This window comes from Glycine max, chromosome 15, assembly GCF_000004515.6.
Source record: "Glycine max cultivar Williams 82 chromosome 15, Glycine_max_v4.0, whole genome shotgun sequence".
Taxonomy (NCBI): Eukaryota; Viridiplantae; Streptophyta; class Magnoliopsida; order Fabales; family Fabaceae; genus Glycine; species Glycine max.
Window position 1 is genome coordinate 23,145,580 of NC_038251.2, and position 11,954 is coordinate 23,157,533.

Sequence of the window (11,954 nt, forward strand, 5' to 3'; positions counted from 1 at the left end):
TTAAATAAAAAGAGTATAATTTTTAGAATAAAAAAATAGTATTATAATTTATACATGATAGAAAAAATAAGCTCAAATTAATACAATATTTAAACAATCCATTTCATGAGTTTAACCAATTAAAAGGAAAACGTTTTTTAAACATTAAAATAAGACCACAAAAGTTGGCTTTTTATATTTGGAGTGTATTTTTTAAATATGTATATAATAAAAAATAAGTGAGATGAAGTTTTTGGTATAAATCGTAAGTATTTTCATTAGAGACAATCCTGCTTGAATCAAATAAGATTACTATCAATGACAAAATTTTCCTCATGAGTATTAACGCAATTGCATATCAGAACTCAAACACCATGTGTTTAACAACTGATGTAAAAATAAACATGATGACATTTTTATCATTGATTTTGGCAATGCTATAAGTTTGAAGGAGGTGCTCCATTTCTCCTTAAAAATATTGAACAACAAATCAGAGTATACTAAGTATCTTATAATGTTGCTTCTCAAAATATCCAAAAAATTTGAGCTTTATTATCAAAATCTAGTTTTTCTATGCTAAATATGCATGTTGCTTCTAAAGTGAAAAACTTATTTGAAAAGTCATATTTTAAGATGTTAGCTTAGTTTAAATCTAAAGGAGGTGCTCCATTTTTAGTTAAAAATACTTAACCATAAATCAAAGTATACTAAGTATGTTATAATGTTGCTTCTCAAAATATCCAAAACTTGAGCTTCATCATCAGAATCTGGGTTTCATGTTTAAACAAGCATGTTGCTTCTGAAGTGAAAAACTTATTTGAAAAGTCCTATTTTGAGATGTTAGCTTAGTTTAAATCTAAAGACTTATCAAAATATTAAATAATACTACAAACATGTGAATGAGAAGCATAAAAGAAAAGAGACAACATACAATTTATGTTGGTTCTCCCAATACCTTGGATTATGTCTAGTCCCTAAAACTATAAGATTTCCACTAACATAAGCACCAACAACAAGGTACTCTTTTTCCTCAAGCCTCATCGATCTTTCATAGTATTCTCTAAGCCTTTGCAGGCTCCCCCAAATATTCTTTCAGAAAGCCTCTTTAAGCTTCACTCGAGTATTCTTTTGAAAAGCCTTTTAGGCTTGACCACATTATTCTTTCAAAAAGTCTCTCTAGGCTTCACTCCAATATTCTCTAAGCCTTTGCAGACTCTTCACCCAATATTCTCTAAGCCTCTATAAGCTCTACCAAAGTATCCTTTCAAAAAGCCTTTCCAAGCTTCATACCCATAGTAACAACTACTATTGGACTCACTCAACACCTTCTATGTTCACTCAAACTCCAAAAGCAACAATCCCCTAATAGCTCTTCTGAGTTTTCCATATCGATCCTAAGGGGTTTTATTTAAGGACATACTCCTATGACACCTTCAAGAAGTCTTTTCAATAAGGCTTCTCAAGTAAAGATGTCTACAAACACTCTAAGGATTGTATGGATTTGGCTCTAAGTCCTAAAGTGCTTGAGCTAAGGAAGATTAGTATCAGAAGCAAAAGATATCTATGTACCAATCGACTTGTTGATTTGAACCTCTTTATCCTATTTTCCTACCTACTAATGAGCTTCAACAACTCATGGCCCTTTTATAGACCATGAAGATGACTGTTGCTGACTTCTGGAGAAGCTTGGAGACCAAGGATACTCGTTGTGAGTTGTCATTGTCATACAATTGGCTTATTTATGCTTCTTTAACTTGTTGAAAACTTGCATCATTCAAAATTTGAAATTTGTAGCTCATTGGTGCTTGCTATGTGTTTGTGGCTCATGACCTTCTCCAACTTAGTTGTCATAAGGTGCTACTTTGTAGGATTGTGTCTTCTACATAATGTAATTCCAATTATTTCTCTAGATGGCTGCAACTTTTATTAAGCAATCATTCTTTCTTCTAGTTGCCTTATTTTAGTTAGGACTTGATGATCTCAACAAGTTCAGTGCTTCAGAATCATTCATGTCCTCTAAAGAACATGATGTTTCAGATTTAATGCTTCAATACACTCAAGGTAATAAAACATTAGCAGCACAAGTCTATGACTTAGAGTTTGTTTCTTAAAAGTTTGTTGTCATTAAAAAATTTGCTTCAACAATATGAACATTTTTACATCGGTTAAAAGTTGAATTGATGTAAAAATTGTAGCCTTCCTCTTCCAAAACTTTCATTTCTCCAAACTTTAATGTTTTCTCCAATTTGTGCTGCTTCGTCTATAACCCTACTCTTTTCTCCTTTACCCTTTCACTTCCTCTACAATGTAAAAATTTACATTGATAAAATCTACATAAGTTCTAGAACGTACTAATGTAGAAACTCATTTTTGATACATAGAACGTTCTTTTCGTAATAGTGGATGCATATACTTGGTGTTATAAAAATAATTAAATATGTTGTATATTAATATTTTTTATCCAATAATGAAACTAAAAACAAATATTTCTATAAATATGTCATATTCTCCGCCAAAAGTTAACTTGTTACAGTAAGAAATTACTTAGATGACGTTTGATAGAATAAATTTTTCAACATTGTTAGAAAAAAGATATAAAAATAAAGTTTGTTATATTTGATACAAGAAAATAAACATTTTTCATAAACATGTTTTTGAAAATTATTAATATATAAATAATTGAGAATAAAATATCCTTACTTTATAAGTGAAAATAAAACGTTTTCCTAACAATTAAGTATAAAGTTATTAAAATTTTATATAATAATTAATTAAAAAAATATTATTCTTAAAAAATTAAATTATAAATAAACATATTATATAATTTTTTTTCAAAACTCTTATCATTGAAGAGTTTAATTTACATATAATATGAATATAAAGATTTTTACACTGAAGTATGAACTAATTAGAAATTTATTTTAAATATAAATTTTTTAATTTATTATAAATATAACTTCTAAAATATATAAATTTGAATATACAACCAGATGGTAAGACTCGTAATTTTTTTTTTTCACATTGAAGCTCGTACTTTTTCATTCTCTCAATTAAATAATTTAAATGTTATTTCCTTTTTATTATTTGGATGTTCATCATTCATATTCTAAAAGAAAGAAAGAAATTAAAAATATAAATGTAAGAGTTTGATGGGTATTCCTATTCCAAGTGTATTTAATGAAAGATTCTTTGAGGATGTTAGTAGAATTTCTCTCAAACGACTTAGTACGATATTCCTTCCTCAAATTCTCTAGGTCTATTCTGAACTCTGAAGTGCCGAACGTAGGATGCTGTTAGGTTCAGCTAGACATGCTCCACACCCACCACCATTGGTTTCATCTCTTTAACGTTCCCAAAATCCCAAACTTTCCACCACTCTTCCAAACAAGGTTTTTCACCACTTCCTCTTCCGTATTGGATCTCTGCACCAAACCACAGTACCTTCAACAGCTCCATGCGAGGTTCTTCCTCCATGGCCTCCACCAAAACTCATCTCTTTCCTCCAAACTCATGGATTGCTATGCCAAGTTTGGACTCCTGAACACATCCCAGAGACTTTTCCACTTCACTGAAAACCCAGATTCTGTTCTCTACAGTGCAATATTGAGAAACTTGCATCAGTTTGGTGAATATGAGAAGACCCTCTTGCTGTACAAACAGATGGTTGGGAAATCCATGTACCCAGATGAAGAAAGTTGCTCTTTTGCTTTGAGATCTGGCTCTTCTGTGTCTCATGAACATGGGAAAATGGTTCATGGGCAGATAGTGAAACTGGGTTTGGATGCATTTGGCTTGGTTGGAAAATCTTTGATAGAGTTGTATGACATGAATGGTTTGCTGAATGGGTATGAGTCAATCGAAGGAAAGTCTGTGATGGAATTGAGTTATTGGAATAACTTGATTTTTGAGGCATGTGAAAGTGGGAAAATGGTGGAAAGCTTTCAACTCTTTTGTAGGATGAGAAAAGAGAATGGCCAACCTAATTCTGTTACCGTGATTAACTTGTTAAGGTCCACTGCTGAATTGAACTCATTGAAGATAGGACAAGCCCTCCATGCTGTGGTTGTTTTGAGCAACTTGTGTGAGGAACTAACTGTGAATACTGCACTGTTGTCAATGTATGCAAAGTTGGGTAGTCTTGAAGATGCAAGAATGCTGTTTGAGAAAATGCCTGAGAAGGACCTTGTAGTCTGGAACATAATGATTTCAGCATATGCGGGGAATGGATGCCCCAAGGAGTCCTTAGAACTTGTATACTGTATGGTTAGATTAGGTTTTAGACCTGACTTGTTTACGGCAATCCCTGCAATTTCTTCGGTCACACAATTGAAGTATAAGGAATGGGGAAAGCAAATGCATGCTCATGTGATAAGAAATGGCTCAGATTATCAGGTATCGATTCACAATTCTCTTGTTGACATGTATTCTGTGTGCGATGACTTGAATTCAGCACAGAAGATTTTTGGCTTGATAATGGACAAGACCGTGGTTTCATGGAGTGCAATGATCAAAGGATGTGCAATGCATGACCAACCTCTTGAGGCTCTGTCTCTATTCTTGAAAATGAAGTTGAGTGGTACTAGAGTTGACTTCATTATAGTCATCAACATCTTGCCAGCCTTTGCAAAAATAGGGGCATTGCATTATGTAAGTTACTTACACGGTTACTCACTGAAAACCAGCCTTGATTCACTCAAATCCCTGAAGACATCGTTTCTTACTAGCTATGCTAAGTGTGGTTGCATAGAAATGGCCAAAAAGCTTTTTGATGAAGAGAAAAGTATCCATAGAGATATAATTGCTTGGAACTCTATGATCAGTGCGTATTCTAAACATGGAGAGTGGTTTAGATGTTTTCAGTTGTACAGCCAAATGAAACTATCAAACGTTAAACTGGACCAAGTAACATTTCTGGGGCTGCTTACAGCTTGTGTTAACTCGGGCCTTGTTAGTAAAGGCAAGGAGATTTTCAAGGAAATGGTGGAAATATATGGTTGCCAACCTAGTCAGGAACACCATGCTTGTATGGTTGATCTACTAGGGCGCGCTGGCCAAATTGATGAGGCCAATGAAATAATAAAAACTGTTCCATTGGAGTCAGATGCCAGGGTTTATGGCCCCTTGTTGAGTGCCTGTAAGATACACTCAGAGACCCGTGTAGCAGAACTTGCTGCTGAGAAGCTCATAAATATGGAACCTAAAAATGCTGGAAACTATGTACTGCTCTCTAATATATATGCTGCAGCAGGAAAGTGGGACAAAGTTGCTAAAATGAGGAGTTTTCTTAGAGATAGAGGTCTAAAGAAAACACCAGGTTATAGCTGGCTTGAGTTAAATGGACAAGTTCATGAGTTTCGTGTTGCAGATCAATCTCATCCAAGATGGGAGGATATTTATTCAATATTAAAAGTGCTGGAGTTGGAAGCGGGGGATATGGAGGATGATCTTGAACTCTTTGACCCTTCTGTTATTAAGGGGTGTGAATTGCACATGAATCAACTCAACCAACTTTAAAACCTGATACCTGATGAACTAAATTCACTGGAAACTGTAATTGTCATGTAACCTCCATTTTTACCTGGGAGTTGAAAATTATAAATTGCAAACTTTCACTTATCAGTTGTCGTAGTCCCGATCTACCTAACATAAAGTTCATAAATCATAATTATGTATTGGTTATGCCTCTTCACTTATTAGGCTTTGTTTTATGGTTTCGTTGGATATTTTTTAGGTCGTATTTATTATCATATATGAAGAGATAACATAATTTCCCTATGCTCATTTGGCCATTTATTGATTTATTGTAACCATTAACAAGTAGTTTGTTTAATTCCTTCTTTTTTTTAAAAAAAAAATAGGCGCAAGACCAGCAGGTATATTGCCACAAAATCTCTAAAATATCTATTGCTTCACTCAAACTTTATATCTGTAATTTATTCTTAATTTGGGCAGTACGTGATCGAATTAAGAATGCACTCCCAAATTAAGAATGCACTGCAGTACGTGAAAAAATTAAGAATGCACTGCACATATATGGACTAAATTTTTAAATTTTATATTAAAAATCCATAAAACAAATTTTAAAATTAAGTAATGATATTTGGATATTTTATTCACACTTCTTTTTTCTTTCTACCTCTCTTTTTATCACATCATATCACTTATTATACTCATTGTTTTTCTCTCTCACTAATGTTGAACAACATTTCGATGTCCAAGTATATTTTCCCTTTCAATTTTTTAGAAAGAGACATGGTTGCACACAAAACTTCTCGCTTACCCCTTTATTTCCCCAATTTCGTCTGATTCTCTTTCTCAACTTCCTTTGCTTTCCCGTGGCTTGCCCCAACGCCTTCTTCTTCATTTCCTCTATTTTCCTCTTCTTCTTTGGTGTAAGATTTGAACCCTTCTTATTTATTTCCCCTGTTTTCCTCTCTGTCTTTCGTGTAAGGTTTGGCTCCCAATTTCGTTTGTTTCTCTTTCTCAACTTCCACTGCTTTCCAGTGGCTTGCTTTGATTCTATTTCACACTCTTTGTGATTTTGCGGTATAGGTTTCGTTTGGCTCCAATCCTAAGTTTTTAACCTTCCTCTTATTCCTCTGTATTTCATTCCCCTGCTTCATATTTACTGATATAAAAAAAAGACAACACTATTAATATTATATTATAATATAGAGACTCATTATCATATGAAAATGTCATACTTAACAAGTTTTGAGATGTTGATGAATATATGCACACACTCACACACGCGTGTCCTATATTTTGAACATTACCAGAGTCTACACATTTGTGCTTCGTATATAATACGAGATAGATGGAGTAAGATGCATGGAAAATGTTTGGACATCCATATAGATGCCTATCACCTCTAGAGAGATGAAGAAATAAACGAAAGAAGTGATAAATTTGCGATAAGAAAAGAGATAAAGAAAAAGAGGATTAAATAGGTGTTTATTATTTTATTATAAATGGGTTTCCATCTATCATTACCAAAGATAAATATTGATAAAATAGTAACTCTTGAACAATAGGAAAATGAAAATGTTTTAAAAAAATGAAGTTCAGTGCACTTTCATGAGAAATTGTAAATAAAGAAGACATCATAAAAGAAGTTTGTTCTCTATTTAAAAAGCATGTTCAAAGATGAAGTAATTACAGGTTACATTTATGATATGATCCAGCAAGGCACGTCAATCTAGAATTTGTATTACACTCAACTAGTGGCTTCTCCCTAGCAGCCATTCGAACATCCCAGAAACGTATAATGCCATCAGATGACCCAAATGCCATTAGGTAAGGCTCATCACCATCACTATCTGTGGTCACAACGATACCTTTCACACGAGTACTATGCCCTTCTTCCAAGCAATATGTTAGGAAGATGTTTTGCCATGGAAACCTGCCATAGGGGTAGTTATCATTCAGTTATAGACATGCAATTGTGTATAAAAGTTCTATGAATCCGGCAGCATTGAACTTCACCAAACTCAAACTCTCTTCCTTGCCGAGCGGGCGGCAGAAGCTCCGGCAGTCCACGACGAGGCCATGCATGAGATCAACAACGGCGAAACACTTGTCTTGTGAGATGGTGAGGGCTACCTCGCCGGAGGGGTGGATGGCGAGGTCGTTGATGGCGTGTTTGCGGTGGACGGAAACGAATAGGTTCGGATGGAAATTAAACCTAAATCGAATTGATTTCTTTTTTTTTTTAAACTAGTTAAAGAAAAAAAGTGTACTATTTTATAAAAATAATTTGGTGGATTATTTCTATAAAAACTGTTGAATTATTTCGGTTAATCGAATTGATTTTTTCTTGGATATTTTTTATTTGAATTTTTTTTTCAAAAATATCAGTTTAAATCTGATTAAAAATCAATTTAGTTTAAAACCAATTTTTTAAAATTAGTTTGAGTTTAAACCAGTTTTTAAATAACATTGACTATTTAAATATAAAACTAAATTTTAAATATGGTTTTTTATGGTGAAATTCATTTTTTTATACTCTTTTCAAAATACAAACAATTCAAACTTAAAATTCTAAATTTTAAATGTTTCAACTTCAATATTTTGTTTTTCAGTTTTTTGTTTTAAATAAATTTGATTGGTATCCAATAAATGATAAAATGATTTCAAATTTTAAAAATAGTGAGCATGATTTCAAATTGATGATTTCAAATAATTACTTTAAAAACAGTGAATCTGATTGGTATAAGATAATAAACAAATTTAAAAAGATTCTATTATTGTATCACAATCTTTTTGGTACGTACTATATAATATGATATATTTATACATAAAAAAGATTTATATATAAGTTTATCCAGTTAATTTTTTCCATTAACTATTATCTTTTGCATATAACTCTTTTATAAAGAAAATTAAATATAAAATTCTTTGATTTTGCATAACTCAATTCCTTGATTTCCTCCTAAATCCTAATCAAATATTATTTGACTTAATGGGAGTAAGTTACTTGGCAATACATGCTGAATTTATGAAAAAAAATTTAAATTCGATCCTCGAAAATACATTTTTAATGGAAGAATGAGAAATTTTAAGTGTAATTAGATGGACGATTAGTCTTATAACTAGTCCAAAGAATTGAAATTTATTAAAATATCATGCGTATCATTATCCATTGAGGAGTTTAAGGCCCTAATTATGGTGGTACTAAAAAAAATATTATTCATCACTTTCAAAATTTATTCATTGCTAATAACGTTTTGTATTTATCCTTATAAAAAAAGTAAACAAATTATGGTTCAAAATGCATTTTTTAATTTCAAAACTGATTTTAAATTTAGATAATTATTTGTTAATTTTATATTAAAAATGTTTTTCATCTTTCACTGCGGTTTAGTGAATTTTTATCATGTTGAAATATATTTATCTGAGTGTTTGTCAAGGTGGAAGCTACATATTTGACACATAAATTAATAAATTACACATTTGGTTGATGGATCTATTGTTAGCCATTGATTGCTTCCTCTTTAGTACACTTCATTTTCATAGAATTCTTTAATTGCTCAACTTGTCAAGGTGGAAGCTATAAATTTGAGCCAGATAGGTACAGATACAAGAGACATCATTTTAGTTTGTGTACTTGAAGCATAATAAATATAAGAAGAAAAATCTCATTCTTAATCGGAATCCCTCCTACTTTTTGTAGTTTAAGGTAAAGGTTTTGTAGAAAAGAAAAGAAAAGGAAGGGTTTTTTTAATTGCATAAAAAAATAATATTTTTATTTGGTATGGATGAAAGATCTTTCAATATTATACTGTTTACCTTTGGATGATGAGTCAATTTGGAAGGCCAAATTTTATTTATGTCTCTCTTAATAGATACTAATTAACTACATATATGCCTATTTCGTATTTATTAATTAAGATAGAAATATATAGATACAACATAACATAAAAATGCTATCTTACAATTTAATGAGATTTTGGAAACTAAATAAAGACATAAAATAACCACTAAATATTCAGTACTGTTCAATAGAAATTCACGAGTCTAAAACTTATAATATATCCATCGAACACTAATTCATAGGCTCATGCATGTTCGTATTACGTAGCATGCATAGGTTCATGTCGACATTTGTTATTATAAAAATACATACCTATATATCTACCTAATACCACTTGATGTCCCATGTAAAATATGGAAAAGGTGGAGAAAACAGGAATGAGAAGACAAACCATAGTTGAGAAGCATTAAATTGGACCAACTTATTGCAAGAAAACAATAAGTTTAATGCTTCAATTCAGAATCAAATTGGAACCAGAATCCTGTTGGAGAGATGGCGAAACACATAACAACATGAATTAAAAATTGGCCTAAATATAGTTATAAGAACACAAACCCTAGTAGGTGTGGCGCAAAGAACATGATTTGAGCATTCAAATTCGAACAAAACCCGCTCGTACTGATCAGTCTCAGTGTCATGGGAGGAGACCTCCTTCCCCACCATGATGCTTTAAAGAACCTGTCTTCGGTAGCATTGAACTTCACCAAACCCACTTCCTCGCCGAGCGGGCAGAGGAAGTGCCTGCATGCAGCTATTGACGAGGTCAACCTCAATGGAAGAGGAGAAGATATAGGTTAGGGTTAGGGATTAAGGGTGGACGGTGAAGGCCTTGGTGGACTTTTCCTATGTACCTGCTACCAAATTCATTGTTCTATAACACTTGCTCATGGAAAAATGTCGACGTGTCTCTCTCACACCCTAGATAAAACCTTGCACTTTCTAAACCAGTGACTTGGGTTTTAAGTTTTAACTAGGACGTTGCATGCAACCTTGGACTTTTCACTGTTGACCTAGGACTAGATAAATAAAGATACAAAAGATACGCTTTTGTCTCTTTACCTCAATGTTATGAGAACAAGAGTCAAAGCACTTAATTATAATTCTAGTTGAATCTATGAACTGATGATGTAGGTAAAATAAAAAAAAATAAAGTATTATATATATATATATATATATATATATATATATATATATATATATATAATATTTTGTACATAGTTATTGAACTAATATGGTAGCCTAACAATAAGCTATTGTATAATAGCCTTCCAAGACACTCTTCAATTCACAACAGCTTTATGCCTTGGGCTATGCGTGCAACATTTGTCCTCATCCAAAAAACTATTCACTTGACAGTGAGTTTAATCGATTAAACCCTGTTGGAAACCATATGGCCTGTTTTTGGTCCGATCGATTTGAATGATCGCGCGAGTTGAGTCTTATAAAACTGCTATGCCTTCTTCAAATAAGCTATTGTCTATATTATATATTTTATTTTATCAAGTATCTATTATCTATCCTTCTATTACTTTTATCTATTATTAAAGGTTGTTTCAAATAAGCAAATGTAACATGACAACACCATATTTAATTTTTTTCTCTCACTAAAGTATCATCAAAATTTTGTTTTAATGCATAAAAGTAAAAGTTATAGTAATTATATAAATTATTAGTAGGATATTTGTGATTTAAACATTGAAAGAAATTAATAATATAAATAAACTTTTGCCACATAAGCAAATGCTATGTAGCAACACCATGCTAATTCTTTATTTCATTAAAATGTCATAAAAAATTTATTTTATTTTTAATTCATAAAAATAAATAATTGTAAACTAATAATACAAGTATAATATATATATATATATATATATATATATATATATATATATATATATTCAAATTAATTGAGTGATAGTACTAATATATATTATAATACATAATATCGGTTCGGGGACAACTATTTCAACATAAACCTCAACTAAATGCATGAGGATCATCCTAAGTCGAAAATCTTGTGTTGAACACAATAACAAGTATATATTTAATATTAATATATATTTTGACTCTAAATTATAACATATTCAAATTAAGGTAATTAGCAATATTCGTGTTTTGAACTTTCAATAATTTCTTTTTTAAAATATTCAATTATTATTATATATAAATAGTTTGCTAGCATTGGACTATATATATATATATATATATATATATATATATATATATATAATACTCAGTTGCTGGTGAAAGATATTTATGAGGAATGAGTTTGGTGTTGGAACAAACTTGCTAAATATCCCATATAATATTCGTATGCAGATAGAGAGTATATTTCTGAGAATGGAGGTTGATATGGTGGTCTAGGGAGGCAGTCCTTCGTGTATTTGTAACACCGCATTTGCTTACCAGTGGCTTATTCCTAACCCTACAACTTCGTTTGCCCACAATGAAATATAGCCTTGTCTCCAGAAATCCAAAATTCTAGAAAATACTATAACCTCATTTGGTGGTTGGCTCGTAGAAGTATTCCAACCAATAGTCTTCACTTAAGCAATCATTTTTCTTTGGATTTTTTCGTATAATAGTGGCATCGCTTAAGAGGTTGATGTATGTTGTAATTCAGTTAGTTAATTAGTAGTTAGGAGTTAGTTAGTTTGACAGC

At 31.6% G+C, this 11,954-nt stretch overlaps 1 protein-coding gene and 1 long non-coding RNA gene across 2 annotated transcripts; one reads left to right on the forward strand and one right to left on the reverse strand.

Annotated features, from left to right (window-relative positions):
* Positions 1–3,174: 3,174 nt before the first annotated feature.
* On the forward strand, positions 3,175–5,754 carry LOC102669772 (pentatricopeptide repeat-containing protein At1g11290, chloroplastic). The gene has a single exon (XM_006597871.4). The coding sequence runs from the start codon at positions 3,289–3,291 to the stop codon at positions 5,491–5,493; it is 2,205 nt and encodes a 734-aa protein (XP_006597934.1). The 5' UTR covers positions 3,175–3,288; the 3' UTR covers positions 5,494–5,754.
* Positions 5,755–6,184: 430 nt separating this feature from the next.
* LOC102669912 (uncharacterized) lies at positions 6,185–7,439 on the reverse strand. Its single transcript, XR_418438.4, has 2 exons — positions 7,139–7,439; positions 6,185–6,607 (listed from the first exon to the last, which is right to left on the reverse strand). It is a non-coding gene; the product is annotated as an uncharacterized lncRNA (long non-coding RNA).
* Positions 7,440–11,954: the final 4,515 nt, after the last annotated feature.